Source organism: Siphateles boraxobius, unplaced genomic scaffold (assembly GCF_051911475.1).
Source record: "Siphateles boraxobius isolate OS27281-9 unplaced genomic scaffold, OSU_SipBor_1 6, whole genome shotgun sequence".
Lineage (NCBI taxonomy): Eukaryota > Metazoa > Chordata > Actinopteri > Cypriniformes > Leuciscidae > Siphateles > Siphateles boraxobius.
Genome location: NW_027509186.1, coordinates 36,965,001 through 36,990,871, shown reverse-complemented (window position 1 = coordinate 36,990,871; position 25,871 = coordinate 36,965,001). Strand labels below are relative to the sequence as shown.

At 39.1% G+C, this 25,871-nt stretch overlaps 1 protein-coding gene and 1 pseudogene across 2 annotated transcripts in view; both read right to left on the bottom strand.

Moving 5' to 3' along the window:
- The window catches only part of LOC143716526 (uncharacterized), an 89,893-nt pseudogene extending 65,094 nt beyond the window's left edge, over window positions 1-24,799 (bottom strand). Inside the window, exon 1 of the transcript XR_013196004.1 lies at window positions 24,717-24,799. The product of XR_013196004.1 is annotated as an uncharacterized LOC143716526 (transcript). The remainder of the gene's footprint in view (window positions 1-24,716) is intronic.
- LOC143716525 (uncharacterized) lies at window positions 3,421-24,825 on the bottom strand. Its single transcript, XM_077209078.1, has 5 exons — window positions 24,717-24,825; window positions 24,205-24,330; window positions 20,291-20,519; window positions 17,172-18,341; window positions 3,421-4,656 (listed from the first exon to the last, which is right to left on the bottom strand). The coding sequence occupies exons 3-5, from the start codon at window positions 20,373-20,375 to the stop codon at window positions 3,479-3,481; spliced, it is 2,433 nt and encodes an 810-aa protein (XP_077065193.1). The 5' UTR covers window positions 20,376-20,519; window positions 24,205-24,330; window positions 24,717-24,825; the 3' UTR covers window positions 3,421-3,478.
- Window positions 24,826-25,871: the final 1,046 nt, after the last annotated feature.

Genomic DNA, 25,871 nt, shown 5'->3' with positions numbered 1-25,871 from the left:
GTGGTCCTGCTTACTAGCCTGCGCGATCACGGCAGGCTCCGCTGTGGGGGAGGAGCTGTGGAGGGAGGGCTGTAGCGCAACAGAGAGCAAGGGGGTTGGACCTGTAAGTTGTGCTTCTTAAAATTTTCAGGCTAAGTCAACAATTTCTCAAAACTCCCTACTGCAGCTTTAAGGGGGTTGCAATGTGAGGAGCAATGTGTCGGGAAGCAATGTGTCGGGTCGTGTCGAGGACAACTCAAGGTATCGCACACTGGATGCGCACTTTCTCAGTTTATGGCCAGCAACATTGTTATGTTTAACTTTAAAGACATTATGAAATTAAGATAATGTCTGTACTATGTTATGATTGTACTGTACAATTAAATACAATCGTTGCTGAGTCTGCAGTCTGAACACTTTAACTCAGGTCGTACGTTAATGGTACATTGTTTAATATTTAGGAGGACCTGTTGACATAAATGCAATATCATATACATAACTATGTTTTCATTGGTGTATAAAGACTTAATGAACCGTTATGATTTTATTACCTTAGAACAAGCCATTTCTATCTACATACACCGCTGGTCCCCTTACATTGAAATGCGGTGAGATGTTTCTACAGTGGCCCTAAATGGAAAAACGCATGTTGTTCTTCATGCAAAAAAGCTATAGCTTAAGTCAGCGAATAAAACACTGACACAGTGATGAACAAGTAACAATAATATTTGCAATAACATATCGTTTTACTGAATAATTAAGTAAACCTAATTTCTTAATTTATCTTTGTACAGTGCTTAGCATAAGTGAACACACCCATGCCAAAGTTGACTAAAAAGAGGAGTAAAAAACATCTTTTGGAAATTGATCTTAATGCCTTAATTAAAAAAATGAGGAAAAATCCAACCTTTAAGGACACCAATTTTCTTTGTGAATGAATAATATATCGTAAATAAATAAATGTTCTTCCTTAAGATACAGGTTGCGTAAATCAGGACACCCCTATGTTAAATTCCCACAGAGGCAGGAAGATTTTTATTTTTAATGGCCAGTGATTTTAATTCCAAAGGCCAAGGGAACTTTATCAGGATGCATATTATCCTGGATCCATGAAACAACTGGCCTTTAAAAATAAAAATCTGCTGACTCTATGGGAAGTTAAAGCTGCAGTAGGTAACTTTTGTAAACAAATATTTGTTAAAACTGTCATTATGTCCTGACAGTAGAATATGAGACAGATAATCTGTGGAAAAAATCAAGCTCCTCTAGCTCCTCCCTGTGGTCCTATTGCCATTTGCAGAAATACACCGCTCCCGGTCAGAAACAACCAATCAGAGCCAGGAGCAATGTCTGAGCAGTGTCAATCACGCTCGTGTACGCGCTGATCACCCCTCTCTTGCACAGCGCGAGCGCGTACCGTGTTCTTGACTCTCCTGTTCGAACTCGTTCATCCAAATGAACGAATCTTTTTTCGAGTCATTTCGTTCATTCAACAAACGAAATGACTCGAAAAAAGATTTGTTCATTTTGAACGAGTCTTTTTCTGAGTCATTTCGTTCATTCAATGAACGAAATGACTCGAAAAAAGATTTGTTCATTTTGATGAACGAGTTCCAACAGGATTACGAACGTGCATCACAGAACAGGGCGAGCATTTGTGCTTATAAAACTTAAAGTTTTGTATTTATTTTTGAAATTGCCAATCGTTTCGCTAGATAAGACCCTTATTCATCGTCTGGTATCGTTTAAAGCCCTTTGAAGCTGCACTGAAACTGTCATTTGGTCCTTGAAACGTTTGTGTCCTATTGAAGTCCATTATATGGAGAAAAAGCCTGGAATGTTTTCATCAAAAACCTTAATTTATTTTCGACTGAAGAAAGAAAGACATGGACATCTTGGATGACATGGGGGTGAGTAAATTATCAGCAAAAGTTTTTTTTAAAGTGAACTAATCCTTTAACGTTATCTTACTAGCTATTTATAACTTATAGAAAAGTGCAACGTTATAAAGTTACATGTATTGCAAAATACATAATGATTTGAGGACCAAGTTTGTAGTCAAAGTATGGGCAGGCCATAGTCAATGTAAAGCATATTGTTGATGTTTCGTCCCTATTAGTGAATGTTCCATAACTGTTTATAACCCGCCGTCATCGGTGGTCCTGCTTACTAGCCTGCGCGTTCACGGCAGGCTCCGCTGTGGGGGAGGAGCTGTGGAGGGAGGGCTGTAGCGCAGCAGAGAGCAAGGGGGTTGGACCTGTAAGTTGTGCTTGTTCAAATTTTCAGGCTAAGTCAACATTTTCTCAAAACTCCCTACTGCAACTTTAACACAGGGGTGTATTGACTTATGCACCCTGTATTTTAAGGAAGAACATTTATTTATTTACGATACATTATTCATTCACAGAGACAATTGGTGTCCTTAAAGGTTGGATTTTTCCAAAAGTTTTTAATTAAGGCATTAAGATCAATTTCCAAAAGATGATTTTTTATTCCTCTTTTTAGTCAACTTTAGCATGGGTGTGTTCACTTATGCTAAGCACTGTATCTCATTGCTTAACTGGCTATTCTCTGCTGTCTCAGACGCCGATATCTTTTCCTATCGGCCATCGTAACTTCTGTTGGTTGCAATTCGCAACCTAACCACTACATGCCGCTAAAAATTACACAGTACACCTTTAACTGAATGAATTGAGAATCTCACCTGAAAATCCAATAACATCAGCAATTTTAATCCACGCAGCCGATTTCTGTAAATGAATGTAAAACTAAATGTATATTGCAGCACAGGGTGAAGTCAGTATACATTAATTACAATTTGAAACAAACATAACATAATGTAAATTAAATATAATGTAATATCTAAATGGTGCTCTGTGGCGCAGCAGGATTTTGAACAAGGTCCTGAGCTGTAGCTGGCCGCCGCGAACAGACTCCGAATGGCGCCGCCAGTGTGTGAATACTCATAGAAAATAATGTTTTAGAATTTTAAAGACTTGGCACTGCGCTTTGCGTCCGGTGTGCAATCCCCTTTAGGCTCTGTTGCACAACGAATCCTCCTAGCGGTGGCATATTCTATGCTAATTTCACCCTCACGCTCCGTTGTGGCAATATCGCGAGACAGCTTGTCACATTTTAGACTCACAATATCTCGTGGCACAATATCTCGACACACCCCTATTTATTATCCATATAGTGATTATTAATTAATAGAATTATTGAAGAATCAAGAACATACACCAACCTAAAATGATGAGATTTTTTTTTGTAAGGCATCGCATGACTCGAGACTCGACTCGTGACAAAAGACTCCAGACTTGACTCGGACTCCAGATGAAAGACTTGTGAACATCTCTGCACTAGTGAAGCTTCAAATCTTTCTAGATTTCCAAGTTTTTCCAGTAAATTTACAAAATTGATCAAGATAAATTTTTAGGATAATTTTTTTTTTTATCTCACAGTTTACTTGTCAAGTATTTGACATGATAACAATTGTTGCTCACTTGCAACAGTTTTTCTTATGATTGTAAAGGCTTGATAAATGTTTGAAACTCTTCTCACACTGAGGACAGTGGTACGGCTTCTCTCCAGTATGAAGTCGCTCATGTGATTTCAGGTTTCCAGAATGAATGAAACTCTTGTCACAATATGAGCACGTGTAAGGTCTTTCTCCAGTATGAATTCTTTGGTGTAGTTTCAGATGGTCGTCTCTAGTAAAGCTCTTCCCACAGTCACAACACACATGATATCTCACTTCATCATGTGTTTTCTGGTGATGCTTAAAACTGTTCAGCCTTAAAAAACTCTTTCCACAGAGAGAACACACATAAGGCCTCTCATCTGAATGAACTTTCAGGTGTTGTTTTATACTTGATGATGTAATAAAATCTTTACCACACTGATCACAGTTAAATGGTCTTTCTCCAGAGTGAACGAGCAGATGATTACTGAGAGTTGATGCTCGAGAAAAACTCTTTCCACACTGAGTGCATGTAAATGGTTTCTCTCCAGTGTGAATTCTTGTGTGTTTGTTAAGGTCTCCTTTATTTGTGAAACTCTTTCCACACTGAATACAGTGGTAAGGTCTTTCTCCAGTATGAATTCTTTGGTGCTCCTTCAGATGACCAGTTGTAGTAAAGCTCTTTCCACAGTCACAACACACATGATCTCTCACTTCATTGTGCATTTTCTGGTGCTGTTTAAAACAATCCAATCGTGAAAAACTCTTTCCACAGAGAGAACACTCATAAGGCTTCTCATCTGAATGAACTTTCATGTGTTGTTTTAGATTTGATAATGAAATAAAATCTTTTCCACACTGGTCACAGTTAAATGGTTTTTCTCCAGAGTGCCGGAGCCGATGAACACTGAGACCTGATGCTTGAGAAAAACTCTTTCCACAATGTGGGCATGTATACGGTTTCTCTCCAGTGTGAACTCTTATGTGTTTGTTAAGGTCTCCTTTTTGTGTGAAACTCTTTCCACACTGAGTGCATGTATACGGTTTCTCTCCAGTGTGAATTCTCATGTGTCTGTTAAGCTTTGCTTTATTTTGGAAACTCTTTCCACACTGTGAGCAGGAGTGCAGCTTTTTGGCTTCTCTTCCTTGAATTTTGAAGTCGCAGTGTTTCTTAATGTCATTTAGTTTCGGTCTTTGCTCCTTCACTTTCATCTTGTCTAAAATAAATATATTAGGCAGTTAGAATCAGTTCAATGAGGTTAAATGTTAAAATCAAAATCACTTAGCAGAAAAGAAGACACCTGTCTGTATAAAGTATCTTTTATGTTTTGTGATTCACTTGTTAATACGATTAAAACTGGGTTATGATAAGTGGTGGACAGCAATAAAGTATTTTTACTTCGTTACAGTACTTAAGTACATTCGTCAAGTATTTGTACTTTAGTATTTTTATTTCAAGAAACTTTTACTTTACTACATTCTAAAGCATAATATCATAATTTTCCATTTGGAGCAAGTCTCCAGTTAACTGAATTCACAAGTCTGACTGAAAATTAGCCAAGAACCGAGAGATCCTCGAGACTTGAGTACAAGCGCAACCGATGGCCCGAAAAGTAGGTTACAAATGCTTAATTTTAGGATTGATTATTATAAATGAAAATCATATTTGTTTCTGAACAAAATCTGCAGTAAAAGGGGTGAGCTGTTTGTTCATCAAATTTGACCAATGCCATCAATATTCAAAATCATAATCATCACACTTACTTTTGATCGGTATTTCGGTTGCGGGTGGAGGAATTTAAACATTTAAATTACATCTAAACATCTAAGCTTTGTAATGATATCACATATGACTGTTAATGTTTCATCAGGACCTTTAAATATTAAAGGGCGATCATAATAACGATCTTAATAACGCAATTCACACCCGGTACCGGGTTTACGACCTTAACAGGTTAAGGAAGCCCACTGTAATGCTTGAATGCAAAAATGTCCACATCACCGTCTCAACGGGGTAGGTTTTAGTTAAAAAACATCTTTTTAACATCAACATTAAAATAACAGAAATGAATGCCCATGCATCTTCCCCAAATTATATAAAACGAGTATGTTTGCATATTGCTCTTCTTAAAATCTGGTGCATTCAGCCCTGTGACATCTGTTTTTATATTCTTCGTCAACCCGAAGGGGCTGCAGTCTCTATTGAAGCGGTTAGTTTTCTGCACTATTATTTTTTCTTCCTGAATGGGAGTCTATGGCAGCCATATGAATGGAACATGAGAAAATGATACAATTTGGCACAGTTGCAGAGATGGTATTTTTTTTATTATTTAACCAATTTTGCAGTCCCTAGGACCAACTCTATAGCGCCACCACTAGTTTAAAAATTCACTTTTCTAAAAGCTATAACTTCAGAATCCTTTGTTCTAGAAAAATGAAATTTAGTTTACCTCAATCCGCTCTTCATGCTGATCACATTCAACATCTTAAGACTCTGCCCATTTTGAAAAGTACAGTATACCGTTTATTTGCTACTCCTCCTTCAAAATTTGTCAAATTTTGTACAAACTCTGATCAGATGATCTTTGGACTGAGCCGCATAGAAATGAAACAAGCTTGACCCAAAATGGGTTCAGAGGCAGTATCTCGGTCAAACGTTGATTAATCGAAACGAAAATTGGTACGCTTTATCGGAACCATGATCTGAGGGTGCATGCCAAATTTGGGAACAGCGCCACCAACAGGTCATGAGGTCATTTTTTAAAAATTTTGTCCTGAAGGGACCTGAGAAGTTTGAACACCTTGCCACCTAGTGTTCGTGAGGTACTAAGGTTTTTTTTCAGAAACACTTATAACTTTTGAAAACATAGTTCAATTTTTATTTTTTTATTTTGTGTCATTAAATTCCTTGGTTTATGTAGATTCCGACGATATCTCATGTTTCATTATCCAACAATGTGACTGTACACTATATTGAAGCAAATGAAAAACAGAACCAAATTGGAACGCTTCATCGGAACCATAATCTGAGAGTCCATCCTACATGTACATTTGAACCTTTCTGTTCCTCATATACATGTTTAAATACTATGCTATACCCCTCCCCCATACCATCTATCAGTAAGCTTAATTGATATATATATATAATGTTTTGATAGTGTATAAGTTTTGGTAATAAAATAAAATGTTAATTTTCTTACTTGCAGATCAATATGTATATATGAAGCGTCAAAGTGGTAGTTGCGTAGCTGTCAATGGAGTGACATGAATCGCTCAGATTTAATCAAAAAGATCTTCATTTGTGTTACAAAGATGAACGAAAGTTTTGCGGGTTTAGAACGACACGAGGGTGAGTAATTAATGACAGAATTTTCATCTTTGGGTGAACTAACCCTTTTATACTTTTACGGGAGCAATATTTTAATAGAGAATCTGTACTTTTAGTCAAGTATTGATTTGTGTACGTTGTCCACCACTGGTTATGATCATTCAGATTAATTTCTCTATCATTTATCATAATTTTACTGCTTATTATTCAACAATCAACACTGAAGAATCAAGAATGGACACCAACCTATTTGTTCCTCAATATCTTCATGTTTTATTCTGGATGGTTCTGGATCACTCATGTCTTCAATCTCCTCTTTAATAAACTCCATCTTTAACAGTCACACAGATTTCAGCTGCTACTCCTGGAGTTTGTCCTTCTCTTGTAGGATGATGGGAATATTCCCAGTATTTATTGGTGAATTGTTGAGGGAGGGGCTTCACTGCAGGTGTGAACTGTGATCATTGGACCAGATCTGGAAAAATCAAAGACAAGTTAACGAATTGATACTGGATTACTTTAACAGCAAACACATATGGTGCCTTTACATTAGTTCAAATATAGAGCATTTGATGGTAACATATTAGTAGCATATAAAACAGCTCTAGGTTGGTCATTTTTATGCAGCCTGTTGCAGTAATGATATTTTCTGTTCCAGCCCTTTGTTTACTTTCACTTTCTCTTTCTCCTCCTCCCAACTACACTCACCTAAAGGACTATTAGGAACACCTGTTCAATTTCTCATTAATGCAATTATCTAATCAACCAATCACATGGCAGTTGCTTCAATGCATTTAGGGGTGTAGTCCTGGTCAAGACAATCTCCTGAACTCCAAACTGAATGTCATGAGGGGAAAGAAAGGTGATTTAAGCAATTTTGAGCGTGGCATGGTTGTTGGTGCCCGACGGGCCGGTCTGAGTATTTCACTATCTGCTCAGTTACTGGGATTTTCACGCACAACCATTTCTAGGGTTTACAAAGAATGGTGTGAAAAGGGAAAAACATCCAGTATGCAGCAGTCCTGTGGGCGAAAATGCCTTGTTGATGCTAGAGGTCAGATGAGAATGGGCCTACCGATTCAAGCTGATAGAAGAGCAACTTTGACTGAAATAACCACTCGTTACAACCGAGGTATGCAGCAAAGCATTTGTGAAGCCACAACACGCACAACCTTGAGGCAGATGGGCTACAACAGCAGAAGTTCCCACCGGGTACCACTCATCTCCACTACAAATAGGAAAAAGAGGCTACAATTTGCAAGAGCTCATCCAAAATTGGACAGTTGAAGACTGGAAAAATGTTGCCTGGTCTGATGAGTCTCGATTTCTGTTGAGACATTCAGATGGTAGAGTCAGAATTTGGCATAAACAGAATGAGAACATGGATCCATCATGCCTTGTTTCCACTGTGCAGGCTGCTGGTGATGGTGTAATGGTGTCAAATTAGACAAATTTCTATCCTATCAATATGGGCCAACATTTCTAAAGAATGCCTTCAGCACCTTGTTGAATCAATGCCACGTAGAATTAAGGCAGTTCTGAAGGCGAAAGGGGGTCAAACACAGTATTAGTATGGTGTTCCTAATAATCCTTTAGGTGAGTGTATACAACATCAGGATTGGAAGAGAGAACCAATTAAGGGGGAAGAGTACACGAATATAGGGGCGAGGTTTAGAGACTGGGGAGGCATGTTCATCTGACCAGAAACAATCTGCTACATATGTAGTTTTGCAACATACTTCCAAAATTGGTGGCTTGGTGGAGCAGTAAAAAAGACGGTTTTATTATTGATGTCAAATAAAACAAATTTCAGAAACTTTTTTTTTCAGAAACTAATTTTTTTTCTGAAGAAAGGCAAAGATAAATAGTGATGAATGCCAAAATGTTAAATGAGATGGGTGTATATTTACTGTGTAATTCATGGTTTTGGTTACCTTTGTTACAATATGAGCACTTGCAAGTTTTTTTTTTAATGAATGTTTTGGTACTGTTTCAGTTGTTTAGCTGCAGTAAAGCTCCTCCCACATTCACAACACACATGATTTTTCATGTCAGTATGTTTTCAGGTGACATTTTAGATTTGATAATAAAAAATAAAAAAAACGTTTAACCACTGATCACAGTTGAATGGCTTTTCTCCAGAGTGAAGTTGCAGATGATAATTAAGATCGATCTGTATGTGAAACTTTTTCCACACGGAGAATATGTGCAGCTTTGAAGTCAGATGATCAGATGACGGTTACTGAATTCATAGTGAAATACTTTAATAATTACATTTCTTAAATTAAAAGCATGTGTTTGATTTTGAAAATATAGAGCATGGTCATATATTAGTCGCATTTCAAACGGCTCTATATGAAGGTTGTTCATTTTTATGGGAATCCAGATTTAATAAGGATGAAACAAGTCAGGTTACATTTTTTTCAAATAATATAGGCCCTACTAGTTTAACAGAAATCTAATAACAGAAATCATACACAATATAGCCTACAGACAGAGGTTGATCAAAATTGACGACTATATTTAATTCTCTGTACGTTACACTACGAACAATGTACTTTTAGGCAACAGAAACATCAATTCTTACATTATAAATATAACATCTCTAACCTGCAGACTGGAAATATTCCACATTTGTCCTTCATTCACGATCGTTAACAGCGTCACTTTTTGCATCAACTGGTGAAAGTTTCAACAAGAACATTAACATAACAATAACATACACTTACAGGGGATCATAATGTAATCGACTATTACATAACGTCAAAGGAAACAACAAAAAGAAAAAGAGACGAAATAAAACAAATACAGGGCTCTCGCGCATCCTCTTCTGCGCATGCTCAGTGTGCGTGGTGTCATATTTCTTAAAGGAGCCGCATTCAGTAAATCTTCGCACTGTTAAAGTAAATACACTAATCAGACTAATCAAATCCTAATTAATCATACACAATAATTATACATGGAATGTATATATGGATCTTGTATATATTTACCTTCATTCGATAACAGTTACAGTATTGTTTTTTCTGCTGCACATATCAAAAGTCACGTGAGAGGAGACAATGCCTTGGATAGTATATCGGATATGATTGGTTGTGAAATAAATCTTGCCTTTTGTTTTCGTGTGCATTCTCATCTGCCTGAATAAAGACAATGATGGCATTATTGGACAGACTAATTAAAAAGCAAGTAAACAACTTAACCACTTAGATACCACCGCTTTTTGTCACGTCAAAATCAAACTTGAAATGGGCTGCAAACACGATGACAGTGGGAGGTTTTAAGCAATAAGCCTGGGGAAATTAAAGGTACATTGTGTCTGTGACCAGTGTGTACAAGCTTGATGACTGCTGAAAATATGTTGACTATTAAAAAGTAGTGGAGTGTATTCAAATTTTATTATCGTCATGATGGTATGAAGCAGGCCGGACCGAGAGCCATGGGAGCAAATGCAGTAAGTTAGATCGATATTAGAATATCATATTAATAAAAGCTGGATGACTAAATGACGTTTGCTTAATGACATGCAATTAATTTTAGAATGTATGATATGTTAGCCATCCTGACAAAATAGTGTTGTCTTTGAGTCATGGTAAAACACATGGTACTCATGGAAAATAAAGAAAACCAATAATTTAACAATAAAAATAACTGTGTTGACCTAAATAACAATGATTAGTTTCGCTCACCTGTCTAATTAAACACATAATACATTAAAGCGTCTTTGTTGTTTCCATGGTTTTTAAATCAAACTGGAAATCCAGGGTAGAGGGGATATGACGTCAGTGACAGGGGACGCAATGACACGCTCTGTAACACTGGTTAAAATTATGTTTTTCTCGGATGCCCACAGGACCAGATCTGGAAAAATCAAAAAGTTACAGAATTTATACTGAATTACTTTAATTACATTTAAATTAAGTGAAAATATATTCTCTGTCAGGAATATGGATTATTTAAATATTAACTGCATGTAAAATAAGGTTTTGGTTCAGTTCTTGTCCAAAGAAAGAAATAACAGCCATCATGTTTAACTGAACTGCTGTAAAGCTCCTTTGTTTCCAAAGGTTCCCAGTTTATACCTCGTTCATTATGGTGATGTCTGTGTCACATCACTGTGTAGATGATCAACACAAACAAGACAATGAAGAGAAACGCCAGTCTTTAATTAATCCAAAGGCATATATCAAAAATAGAGAGAGCTATACACACACACGTAACGTAGACAATACCAACTAAAGAGTGAAAGACATAAACTTAAATACTGATGATAAAGAGTTGTGCACAGCTGAAGAGAATGACAATCAAATTAACAACCATGACACGAGTGAAACAACAACAAACAAACTCATACACCAGGGGCCCGTTCTTCGTACGTTGCTTAAAACATCCGAGATCAAACGAGACATCCAAGATAATATCATCGTGGTCATCATGATCCGGCTAATTAGGTTCTTCGAACACTCCTGCCGGTTATGATTAGTGTAGCTGGATTGAGTTATCTGAGATAATTGCGCGTTCATGCACTGGGTTAAAAGGGGATATGTATCGATAGTAGAAACATTGAAGCGCGCAGAAGCGCGCTCGGTTTTTTTCTCCACAGAAGAGCAAGAGTTATTGCTTGAAGGATATGCAGAATTTGAAAACTTAATTAAAACGCCAGGGAACACCTCAAAGTGTGCAAAAGCCAAGAGAGAGGGCTGGTAAAACGTAGCAGACAAATTAAGTTTGTAGTTAGATGTTTTTATCACTTATAAAAGTATATACTTTGATATTTTAATAATTTCTAAATAATTAATAACTTTGTTCATTGTAATGTCAGAGTCACCACCCACTACTAGAACATGGGAAAAAGTAAAAGTGAAGTACTAGAATATTCTACATAATAGTAATTTGTACTAACTAATCTCTTTTAAAAAGGCACTGTTAATAAACGTTTGCCTGTTTATAAAAGCAACCAAGAAAAAGGCTGAGAAAAAAAAGAAAATAAAACAAACAGGTGGTGGTCCTGCACCCCCACGTTATACCCAGGCAGAAGAGCTGACCCTTGGGTTGAGTGTGAACCTTGTGGAGGGCATCCCTGGGTTCAGCTCTTCCTCAGACCCACAGCCCGAGGCCAGGAGCAGAACACCTTCACTGCTGGTAAATGAACTTTAAATGATCCTAGTACACTGTAAAATAATTTGTTGCTGCATTAAATTAAGTAAGCCTATAATCCAAATGGCTGTCCAGTCATATCAGCTGTTAAACCTTGAGTAGCAATGAATTGCTTTGACTTGTGAAAGTCTACATGTGTGACTGTGAAACTACATAGTTAATGTAAAAAAAATATGTTGCCATGAGTTATTGATCACATTTCCCCCCAGTGCACTTCATTGTAATGAAATTGTGTTTTCCTCTTTTGTGCAGTATTAAACAATACACCAACACTTTTATGTGTTCCCAAGCAAGTGGCTGAAGCATGTGCATTAAGTGGACTTTTTCTAATGTTACATCAAAAGGGAAGAAAGTAGCTACAACACTTTGTAATGTTTTTGTAAAAGAGAGGTAACTTATACTCAGAGTCAGTTACTATGGTAACTTACTCAGTGAACCTAACCTGGTCGGGAGCAGGTTTATTTCCGTAAACCCAGAGTTTCTTGCGCTTTCCTCCCGCTTTTTTAAAGAGGAAACAGTGTTTAAACACCTCATTCATTCTTTCGGTACATTTATTCATTGCTGTTTTTCCCCCCAATTTTTTTAATAAGATGAAGTCTATATAATTTCTTAACTGGCAACTGAAAATACAGTAGATTAGAGTTACATCATGTAGTTCTAAACAAATTCTACAGAATTAAACTGTGGCATTCACTGAAAATCACTGAACTGTGTTCATCTGTGCACCAGAAGTTGATGGACCTTCCTCCTGCTGTTCTTCCACACTCTGGTGACGGGGGAGAGATAAGAATATCCATTTATACTTAGATATAAACTTAGATTCTATAGGCTACTCCACATAAATAATGTGAAGAAATGTGAATGTGTAGATTGTTTGATGTGTAGACACATAATATTAACATTTCCCCTGTAGGCCTCTCTGTGGCAGCAGAAACTGTTTCTTCATCCCTATCGTCCTGTGAAGATGACCATTTGGTTGAGCACATTTTATAATACTATTTGTCATAATTTCTGGTGTATTGAGTAGGCTACTTACAACTGTCGGGGGTTCTGTTGGGACAGGAGGCTCCAAAAGAAAGATATTAACATCAGAATCTGTTGGAAGCAACAAAAAAACCAACCCAAAGTAAAATATATGGAAATATCAAAAACAGCCTATATAAAAGATAACACATATGCAGACCTCTTACATTTTATGAAGGCACTTGAATCTTCGGGAGTGACTGGCTCTGATGAAGTCCCTCCAGGAATTCCCTCAGCCAATGGCCTTCCAGCATTCAGGCTCAGGGCCATCTCCATCTCCTCTGCATCTCCATCTCCATCTCCTCTGCATCTCCATCTCCATCTCCTCTGCATCTCCATCTCCTCTGCATCTCCATCTCCTCTGCATCTCCATCTCCTCTGCATCTCCATCTCCATCTCCATCTCCTCTGCATCTCCATCTCCTCTGCATCTCCATCTCCTCTACATCTCCTCTGCATCTCCATCTCCTCTGCATCTCCATCTCCTCTGCATCTCCATCTCCTCTGCATCTCCATCTCCACTGCATCTCCATCTCCATCTCCTCAAGCCTCTTCCTTCTTTCTGTTGGCTGAGTAGAAGTCAAATGAGAATGAACATTTAATTGTGTTAATCAGACCTATGTCAAAAATCCTGCTGCACTGCTAGACACTGGATGCTATTTAGTTATTTAATATGTCAAATGTTTGTAAAGTCAGGTAGCCTACATCCATGATATGCTCAAGCCTTACCTGATTGAATTATGTTTTTATATTTCATTTACAGCTGCTGCCATGTTCTTTAAATTCCTGCAGGATTGCACCCACATGAAAATTAAAATTAGGTTAAATAACATACTGTTCTTCCAGTTTCACCTCTGATATTATAGCAGTTGGATAAGTTACTCTAAAATGGTTATTAATTACTAACTACAAATGACATCTTCAACAGTGTAATTAGATTAATCTCTGGATTAATTACTATCTCTAGAAAGTATTGGTCTACTTATTACTAATTACTTAAAAAATCCCATATCAACCTCAACCACTTGAACAATACAAAAAGAGAAAATAAACTGCACTTTTAATGCTTTCAAACTAACAATATACAATTGCATGAATTATTCTTGAATTGAGTGTGTAGAGAGAGGTTACATTAAAAATATACCTTTAAAAAACGTTGTTAAATCCACTATTGTTTTATACAGAATTGTTCTATAGTCTATGCAGTATTTAATGCAATGACATCATATTTTACTTTATATTACAGAAGAATTAAGAGTAATCCCTTTAATTAAATTACAGTATTTAGATTACTTGGTAATTACACCCAACACTGTATAACAGTAATTAAAATGTAAACTTACGCATTGACTCGAGCAACTATTTTCTCCCAAACTAACTCTCTCGATCGCCGCTGCTGCCCTGTTGCTTAAAAAAAAAGTTTGCGTACTGCTGGTGAGAAATATGCAGACCTCTTTTTGTCTGGCGCTGTTACCATGGTGACTCATAATATCTGCGCTCCATTGATAATGGCTTTTTATAGTTGTGGTGCACGCGCTTAACTCAGAGTCAGTCAACTTAGAGTTGATTGAACTTACTAATTTCAGCTGTTATGAAACCGAAAACTCAGAGTTTCCCATCTCAGGATAAGTCAACTCAGAGTTCAAGTTTTAACTCAGAGTTGGTTGAACCTCCTGATTGAAAGGGCCCCTGGTCAGGAGGGGGCCCCTCAGGCTCAGGTATGATGTCAGGCTCAGTTCGACAACAAACGAACTCAGAAAAAAGGAGCAAACTGAAAACTAAGTCCAACCAGTGTGTGTGACAGTACGCCCCCTCCCGGAAAGGCGCGGCCTCGCGCCGACAGATGGATAGAGGAGGTTTTGGTGGAGGGCGGAAATCCAGGAGAGGGATGAATGAACAGAGAGTCCAGAGTGGTGGAAATAACCAGGGGATGGCCTTGAACAGGGGTGTGCGGATGGAGACCCAGGCCACAGCCAGGGAAACACTCCATGACGGCGTCGCAGGAGGGAGGAGCCATGGTGTAAGGAAGTGCAATGTCACCATGGGGACGGCAGGATCCCCCGTACCGAGGGAGCCAAGCAAGGCCGAAGGTCCCCTCCGGAGTAGAGGGAGGAAGGAATGTGGACGCAGGAGCCAGGGCGACGGGTCGAGGTGGAGCGAAGCCCTTAGAGGCAGGAGGAGGAGCCACGGGCTTCTGACATCCAGGCGGCGATGGCTCGCAGCGGGTCCGAGGGGTAGCCGCACCACTGAAAGGAGGCTGAGTGGATGAGTAGGTCGCCTCAAACACCAAGTCAGACGGGGTCCACTCAGGCCGAGTATAATGTCAGGCTCGATCGCTCCTTCTGGCACGGGCTCCGACATCGCGGCCAAGTGCTCTCTCCGTCTGCGGTCGACAAACTGTCGTTCCTCGTAGCGGGGTGGTACTGGGCTGGACACTGGGTTGGGAGGGGGACTGGCGGTGTCCTCGACAGTGAATGCAGATCCGCAGGAAACCAGCACCCACTCCACAAACGTGGCGAAACTCCCTCAAGGTGCCTCCCCGGACAACTGTGCTTGTGTGATGGGGTTGAGACCAGTGAGCAGGAATGAGCACAGGCAGACCATAAGTCAGAATTATAATAAATTGAAGAAAAGTTTTACTGAAGATAGTTTGCAGTTTCATCAGCAGAAGTCAGCTTCAATACTCACAAGGAGTTTGTAGGCCGCCCCACTTACAGTTATAAAGATCACAGCAATTATACCCTTCAACAAAGTCTAAGCTACGTCCTTGCTTCAGGTTGAATGGTTCTCATTGGCTAAGAAATAGATAAACATAGTAATTTTCCACACATATACAGATAGTCTGAAGCATATCTCCATCGATTATGCAGCTGACACTCGGCTCCTGAAGTTCGGCTCGCAGTTTGCAGATTTGGGTGGCTGGGCGCCAGCATGTCCAGAACAACAACTCGGTCAATTTTCAATAATGCCAGTAGTTTCTTAACCTGTAACCAAAAAGACTAACACACACACATCGACAGGAGAGAGATAAATTACACTAAAAAGAAAGTTGAAAGAGAGTTGTTTTGTGCAGTCCTGTGACCACAAATAAACAGGAGCAAACACAATTGAATAAATACATGTTCTTTTATGTGAAACAACAATAAAATCTCATTTGATATATGTTAATAGTCCTGGCTCACACAGGACTGACAGTGGAAATTGGGCTAATCATTTCTGACTTGCAAATAAATAAACAAATAAAACAAATGCAAATGGGTAAACATGGAGCCCTACTGGACAGAGCCCAGTCTAGACCAATGGTGAGTCCAGCAGTGAAAAACTCCACTTCCACAAAACGAACAAACACACTTTAGACCTTTCATCTGCATAAACTATCAACTGTTTTTCAGATTTGATGTTAAAGTAAAGTCTTTACCACAATGATCACAGATTGAATTGGCAGATGATGATTGACCCATTTGAAACTCTTCCACACGGACAGCAGGTGAACCGTTTCTCTCCAGTGTGAATTCTTAAGAGTTCTTTAAAGTTCTTTTTCTGTGTTCTACACTGATGATGTGAAAGAGTTTTTGGCTTTTGTTCTCACTGCATTTTCGTAGACATTCTGTTTGGTTTCTGAATGAATAAGTGTTTCTAACACCATCTGTAAATAATATAAATGATCAACAGTTTGTTTATTGTTTAATGTTTGTATACTGTAGGTTATATTATTTTCTATCTACATCCACCACATTTTGTTAACTGAAGCTGTGGTACTTTATTGTTCTACAGCAGTCAATAATGAAAGATAAAAATTAACTTTGTATGATACAAGTCCTGATAATTTGATTGACAATAATACTGTACACCCCAACCATATTTATCACAGTATTGATATATAATTTTTAAACTCATTAATGTTGTTAAAACAATCTACCTCATTCTCTGTGTTCATTTAAATAGATCTTTCGAGACAAGATGTTGTTTCTGTTTATATTTCTTATAATTGAGAGTACTATCAGAAGACAATTTAGTACATTTATTAAATAAGAAAATAACATGAATATATCCAATTCAATAGAGACTTATTTAGAAAACAATAAGTCCTGACAGAAATAAAATGATATTATTTACACTGTAAGAGTAGTTGACTGGTGAAGCTTCAAATCTCAAGCCTTTCACTTTTTTTTATCTCAGTTTACTTGTGAAGTATTTGGCATTAAAACGATTGTTGCTCATGTGCAACATTTTTTCTTATGATTGTAAAGGCTTGATAAATGTTTGAAACTCTTCTCACACTGAGGACAGTGGTACGGCTTCTCTCCAGTATGAAGTCGCTCGTGTGATTTCAGGTTTCCAGACAGAGTGAAACTCTTGTCACAATATGAGCACTTGTAAGGTTTTTCTCCAGTATGAATTCTTTGGTGCATTTTCAGATGGTCATCTCTAGTAAAGCTCTTCCCACAGTCACAACACACATGATCTCTCACTTCATCATGTGTCTTCTGGTGATGTTTACAATTGTCCAGCCTTAAAAAACTCTTTCCACAGAGAGAACACACATAAGGCCTCTCATCTGAATGAACTTTCAGGTGTTGCATAAGATTTGATGACGAATTAAAATCTTTACCACACTGATCACAGTTGAATGGTTTTTCTCCAGAGTGAACGAGCAGATGATTATTGAGAGTTGATGCTCGAGAAAAACTCTTTCCACACTGAGTGCATGTATACGGTTTTTCTCCAGTATGAATTCTTGTGTGTTTGTTAAGGTCTCCTTTATTTATGAAACTCTTTCCACACTGAGTGCATGTAAACGGTTTTTCTCCAGTGTGAATTCTTGTATGTTTGTTAAGGTCTCCTTTATTTGTGAAACTCTTTCCACACTGAGTACAGTGGTACGGTCTTTCTCCAGTATGAATTCTCTGGTGCTGTTTCAGTTGGGTAGATGTAGTAAAGCTCTTCCCACAGTCACAACACACATGATCTCTCACTAAATCATGTGTTTTCTGGTGATGTTTAAAATTGTCCAGTCTTAAAAAATTCTTTCCACAGAGAGAACACACATAGGGCTTCTCATCTGAATGAACTTTCTGGTGTTGCGTAAGATTTGATGATGACTTAAAATCTTTACCACACTTATCACAGTTAAATGTTTTTTCTCCAGAGTGACAGAGCCGATGAACACTGAGATCTGATGCTTGAGAAAAACTTCTTCCACAATGAGTGCATGTATACGGTTTCTCTCCAGTATTAATTCTCATGTGTCTGTTAAGCTTCGCTTTTTTTTGGAAACTCTTTCCACACTGTGAGCAGGAGTGCAGCTTTTTGGCTTTTCTTTCTTGAATTTTGCAGTCGCAGTGTTTCTTAATGTCATTTAGTTTCGGTCTTTGCTCCTTCACGTTCATCTGGTCTAAAATAAACATATTATACAGTTAGAATCAGTTCAATGAGGTTAAATGTTAAAATCAAAATCACTTAGCAGAAAAGAAGACACCTGTCTGTATAAAGTATCTTTGATGTGCAAAGGTTTTATAACCTACTGGTGAAAAAAGTTATGCATTTAATTTTATTAATTTTAGGTCGACCCAGAATTGGTTAAGAGGCTCTCCCGGCCAAACTTTGATCAACCAAAACGAAAATTGGTACGCTTCATCGGAACCATAATCTGAGGGTCCATGCTAGTGTTGGTACCAATTTCCAGTACTGAAATTTAAAAAATGTGACGCTTTGAGCACTGTTGAGCGAAATCGTAAACAACTCTGATTGGCCTTTGTGTTCACGCACTCATCAGATATGTCTGTGATTGGCTATAATGATCAATGCACGGGAGTCGTTTGAGAACACACGAAAGTGTCTGAAAGTGTTTTGCAAGCAGGGGCGTCTATCAGCGGACCGGACGCCTGCTTTCATACGTGTGTATTTGTGTAAGTGCTCAGTGAAGAGCGTCATTGATGTATATTTACAACATGTTTTTGAAGCACTGATCATTGTAGCCAATCACAGACATATTTGATGAGCGCGATAGCACAGTGAGCAATCAGACGTGTTTACGATTCCACTCAACAGTGCCACATTTTTAAAATTTCAGTACCGACTTGGTACCGAATTCAGTACTTTTTGGCAACACAAGTCCATGCCAAATTTGGGAACAGCGCCACCTACAGGTCATGAGATCTGATCTCTTGTCTTGTGCTAGGTTAGCTTAGCATACTAATTGGTTATTTGTAAAAGTTACTACTGAGAATTATCTAATCTGAACTTATTAAATATAACAAAAAGTGCATTTATATATTAAATCTTCATTTTGAGTTGATTCTTACTTCTTACAGAACTTACTATGGAAGTTCTGCATCTTTGTGAACACTTCTTCCCAGTGTTGCAATGATATGAGTGACACGCCCCTGACCCAGAGACTATGGGTTCAAGTCCCGTGTGCGACAACTTTATAAAATTGTGTGTAATGTTGTGCCATTTCAATTCCTTTATTACCAGGGTTAGCATTGTACTAATCTTTCTTCCTCCAGGATCAGAAATAAGTGTATTTTTGTTCATCCTGTGTTCGTTCTCATCAGAACTTCATTTCATTTTGAGTTAACCCTACATGTACATTTGAACCTTTCTGTTCCTCATGTACATTCTATCTCTGCTGTTTTTGTTCTTCCAGCTCTGCATCGGTGCTATATTTTTCCTTAATTTTAAATACTATGCTACACCAAGATGAACGAAAGTTTTACGGGTTTGGAACGACATGAGGGTGAGTAATTAATGACAGAATTTTCATCTTTGGGTGAGCTAACCCTTTTAGCTTATACTTTTACTGGAGTAATATTTTAATGGAGTATCTGTACTCTTAGGCCCCATCCACACTAATACGTTTTAGTTTAGAAACGGAGGCCTTTTGCTACGTTTGCACCTCCCGTCCAGACTAAAACGGCAAAAACGAAGACCTAAAACGGAGAAGTTTAGAAACGCTGCCGACCCCGTTTTGCGTTTTGAATCTCCGGAGGGCGTTTTAGTGAAGACGGGTCAAAACGGAGGACTTTAGAAACGATGACGCCGAGGCTCACGCTTGGCTCTCTGGGTGTCATACAACGGAAGAAAACATACAACAACAGCCTGGACTACCAGTTACGTTACTGCAAGTAAATTCAGCATTTTACAATGCTATAACTGCCTACATGCGCCAAGCTATTATTTGAGCAATCTGTGACAATTCCTGTCTATAGCGGCGGTATCGACCGTACATGGAGCGTCGGTTTTGGATTAAGCCGGGAAGAACCAGCGTATGGTTGGATAATTTTATCAATGAAGTTGTAGTTCCTGAGGAATGGTGCGAAAACTTTGCGAATGGACACCAACCTATTTGTTCCTCAATATCTTCATGTTTTATTCTGGTTGGTTCTGGATCACTCATGTCTTCAATCTCCTCTTTAATAAACTCCATCTTTAACAGTCAAACAGATTTCAGCTGCTACTCCTGGAGTTTGTCCTTCTCTTGTAGGATGATGGGAATATTCCCAGTATTTATTGGTGAATTGTTGAGGGAGGGGCTTCACTGCAGGTGTGAATTGTGATAATGGGGCCAGATCTGGAAAAATCAAAGACAGAAGACAGAAAAGAGCGAATAAAATATAAGATAAGATGACAAATAAGTGCAGGATTGCACTGTCTGTTTGTACAGGTGCATCAATCGGAGTGTCTGGTAGATTTAAACAATGCGAGATCTTGAGGCAGGTGCGATGCTAAGTTGTGGCTGGCGCGAGGCTTAGGTGGAGCTCAGCCGACACGCGTGCTATCCTTTTTGTATGTAATGGGTGGGTTTTATTTAGCTATCTGGGATGATTATATAATTCTCTCTGGCATGTGTATACCTGTCTGGCGCCCAAATTGCAATGATTGTTTTTTAGCGAGGCTTTGGGACTGAGAGTTGACTCAAGACTGAGGAAGAATCATAGATGAAACTCTTGAGATTTATAGGGGTGGGAATCTCTAAGCACCTCACGATTCGATTCGATTACGATTCAGAGGGCTGCGATTCGATGCTAAAGCGATTATCGAATCTGAATCTTTTTGCGTGTGTGTGTGTGTGTGTGAATGTAAATACTTTGCTTTAAAAGTACAAAGTAATGACCCATAAAGAATTAATGTACAATATATTTTATTAACATAGCAAAGAACCAACAGGAAAATAAATGTGTGCCTGAACTAGCAGCATACTTGTAGTAAATTAATAATATAACTACTACCGGTGTTCTGACGATTCATGCTACCCATCGAGATGTGCTACTGGTTATGGGCATGTGCAGACTCATTTTTCTTCTGCTTACCACGCCCATAAATCTATGCATCCTTGCTGTGGAGACTTGTAGGAAACTTTGACAGGTCAAAGATGAATATTTGATGATAATTTTTACTTTTCACACCGTTTTAAAAATAAAAACAGAACAGTAATACTGTCCTCTTAACTTCGAATTTTATTATAATTGTATTTCATATAATAATGTCATTTTTACTTGTTATTTCAAATTTGATAATTGCTAACGTTATTTCATTTAACCCTCCTGTTACCCTCAAATCCGATAACATCTTTTACCCACTGGGGTCAATTTGACCAGTAATTTAAACCTCCAGAATATGATTTTTTTTTTACAAAGGTTTGTGTCTCAGGTAATTTATATCTTTGTTGACTACTTAAATAACCTTTTAAGTTGACATCCACCCACCACCACCCCTCCCCACCCCTTATACATCCAGAATACCCATTGCACGAATATGGACAAATTTATAAATCACCATAAAATCTTACTGATTGACCTAAAATTGGAAAAGTATACATATTTTTGGTGTTTTATTTGTTTTATAATATTTCTAAGTATAGATTTTGGTAATCTATAACATTTGGAAAGAAAAACGTCTCGGTTACGTATGTAACCCTCGTTCCCTGAGTAGGGAAGGGAGACGTTGCGTCAGATGACGACGAATGGGGTTTCGCTTAGAAAGCCTATCGACTTCGAGTATACAAAACGAGCCAAAGAAATGCCATGGGTCTGCAGAATTTGCATTGCGTATCTCCGCCTTACCTCGTGGGTATAAAAGGAGGACGCCGGCAACATGCAGATATGTTTCTTCGCTGAAGATCCGAGACTGAACTCAGGCGATCCCCGCGGTACAGCGGAAGTGGCAGGAAGACGTAACGTCTCAGTTCCCTACGCAGGGAACGAGGGTTACATACGTAACCGAGACGTTCCCTTCCGTTGTCACTCCGAGTTACGTCGGATGACGACGAATGGGGTTACCAGTCTAATCACGCCACCCTCTCGGCTGTCTTCCAGTGCCCTGCCTAAATCTGAGATCCCTGTCGTGATACTGGCACGGACGAAGGACTCCTATTTAGCACAGGAATACCAAGGTACACTGGGGAGCATATCCCATAGCTTTATAGGAAATATGCAATTATTGCCAACCCAGAGGGGGGGGGGGGGGACTTAGAGAATACACATATGACCCGAAGGGATGCATATGGAGAACACTGGGGTGTCCAGCCGCAGGTGGAATATTTCAACCCCAGGGGTGGCAAGGTGGCTTGCCAAGGGAAAGACACATGCTCAGAGAGGCTTACAGTGGAAATACACATGTGGGGGTCGCTCAGAGGAGGGACCATGCACACGGGAGGCACCTAGCTTACGCGCAGGCAATAGACACTGGCGCCGACGTCAGGAGTGCTGGAGGAACTCAGGGCTTTCGGGGAAGCTCACCTGAGGAGAATATCGCACATTTCCAGTCCGTGGAGTGGAATGGCGAGCAAGCGAAGACACCTGAGTGGGTCCAGTACTAGCTGGTTGAAGTGAGTACATGAGAGGACACTGGCTTCACTCGGAGATAGTAGAATCTGGCGAATGTGTTAGGTGTCGCCCAGCCTGCAGCTCTGCAGATGTCTGTTAGCGAGGCGCCATGCGCTAGAGCCCAAGAGGACGCCACACTCCGGGGAGTGGGCAGTCACACCAAGGGGGCACGGTCGACCTTGCTGCTGGTATGCCAAAGCAAAGGCGTCCACTATCTTTTCCAGTGAGAGAGCCTTTCCCTTCAGCTTCCCACCAAAACAGACAAAAAGCTGGTCTGAGGTCCTGAAACACTGCGTTCTGTCTACATAGGGGCGGAACGCACGTACTGGACAGAGCGGAGAGCACGTACTGGACAGAGCAGTGCCAAGGCTGGGTCTGCCTCCTCCAGGGGCAGCGCTTGCAGGTTCACCACCTGGTCCCGGAAAGGAATGGTAGGAACCTTGGGCACATATCCAGGCCGGGGTCTCAGGATCACGTGAGAGTAAGCCGGCCCGAATTCCAGGCACGCTTCTTCAATGGAGAATGTGTGCAGGTCCCCTACCCTCTTGATGGAGGCCAATGCAGCCAGGAGTGCTGTCTTCATTGACAGGAACTTAAGCTCCACTGATTTCAAAGGCTCAAAGGGAGCACTCTGCAGGGCATTTAGAACCACTGAGAGGTCCCAAGAGGGAACAAGAGGAGGGCGAGGAGGATTCAGTCTCCTCGCTCCCCTCAGGAACCTGACGATCAGGTCGTGCTTTCCTACGGACTTACCTTCCACTGTAACATAGTGTGCGGCAATAGCGGCAATGTATACTTTTAGGGTGGAGGGAGACAGCCTTCGCTCCAACCCTTCTTGAAGGAAGGAAAGCACGACACTCTCCGGGGGTCTTCTTGGTGAGAAGAGCCCAGTTGACGAAGAGGTTCCACTTACATCCCTATTTGCATTTATTTATTTAGCTAAAGCAATAGCTGGATGTCTTTGTCCATTTTAAGGATTTCCTGGAACTTCAAAAGTTTATTATTTCTATGGGTCTCACTTGTGGAGTTTCTGCACGAGGGCGCCCTCCGGTGTCGAGTATGAACGAAATAAATTACATGAGAGAGTTTAGCGTTCCATAATGCTCATATCGTCCTATTTTGGGTAAAAATACAACAAAAACTTTTCTCTCTAAAGATATTTGAAGTAAACATATGCTAATCCATAAGTTTTTATCTGAATGAGTAGCCTACGGTTTTGGAGGTATGGCTTCTCTCCAGTATGAAGTCGCTCGTGATTTCAGTTCAGACAAACCTTTGTAACAATATGAGCATATGTTTTTTTTAATGAATGTTTTGGTGCTGTTTCAGTTGTTTAGCTGCAGTAAAGCTCCTCCCACATTCACAACACACATGATTTTTCATGTCAGTGTTTTCAGGTGAAATTTTAGATTATAAAAAATAACTTTTTACCACACTCATCACAGTTGAATGGCTTTTCTCCAGAGTGAAGGTGCAGATGATTATTGAGATCTGTATTTTAAACTTTTTCCACACGGAGTGAATGTGTGCAGCTTTGAAGCTCAGATGATCCCAGATCTGCCAAATTCAAGGTTACTGAGTTCATATTGAAATACTTTAATAATTACACCTCTTAAATTAAATGCATGTTTTTGATTTTGAAAATATAGGCTAGAGCACTGATATGGTCATAAACAGCTCTATAAGAAGGTTGTTAGTTTTTTTAGGAATCCAGATTTAATAAGGATAAAACTAGTGACAGGTTAAAATTTTCAAATAATACATGGCTTAAACAGAAATCTAACAAAGATAACAGAAATCATACACAATATGTACAGACTGAATAGAGGCTGATCAAAATAATGACTAGGCTATATGTAATTCGCTGTACGTTACACTACGAACAATGAACATTTAGGCAACACATAGATCAATTCTTACATTATAAATATAACATCTCTGACCTGCAGACTGGAAATATACGACATCCGAAGAAAATATTCTACATTTGTCCTTCATTCACGATAGCTAACAGCGTCACTTTCAGCTTCAGCTGGTTAAAGTTTCAACAAGAACATTAACATAACAATGACATACACTTACAGGGGATCATAATGTAATCGACCATTATATAACGTCGAAGGAAACAACAAAAAGAAAAAAGAGAGACGAAATAAAACAAATCGAGTGCTCTCGCGCATCCTCTTCTGCGCATGCTCAGTCAGTGCGCGCGGTGTCATATTTCTTAAAGGGGCCGCATTCAGTAAATCTCCGCACTGTTATGAAGCAAATACACTAATCAAATCATAATTAATAATACACAATAACTATACATATATAATATATGGATTTTATGTATATATATATATATATATATATATATATATTTTTTTTTTTTTCACATTCACTAATTACAGTTACAGTATTTTTTTTTTCAAAAGTCACCTGAGAGGAGAAAATGTATCGGATATGATTGGTTTGTGCAATAAATCCTGCCTAAATCCTTGTTTTTGTGTGAGTTCTCATCTGTCTGAATGAAGACACTGATGGCGTTAAAGTAACACTATGTAGTTTTTCAACCTTCATAATATATTTACAAGACCCTTGTGATGGTACATCGACTTACAATAGGTTAAATGACACGTCTGCCATAGCCTGACGTGGTCTGCATCACTTTTACTGGCACTATGTAACTTCGGGTTTCAGGTAGTAACCGGAGCACAAAAAGAACTACAAAATTCGACTGCTTTACGGCATACATAGTTTTTCTTCGTTTGTGATGTCTTTCATATAATCATGCATCATACTCTACCTTGTCTGTGGCCATTGTTGATCCCAAAGCCTGTGCTGGATAAACAGAGAGCGTGCGCGTGCGACAGTAGGCTGCGGTAGGCTAAATTATTTACGTCAGCGGTAATGGACAATTCTGCTTCCAACCTGTAGGGCGACCGCAGAGGAAAAGTTCCTTGGTGTTGCTTTAATGGAAAGATTAATTAAAAAGTAAAAAACTCAACCACTTAGATATCACAGCTTTATGTCACGTCAAAATCAAACTTGTAATGGGCTGCAAACACGATGACAGTGGGAGGTTTTAGTGAGCAATAAGCTTGGGGAAATTA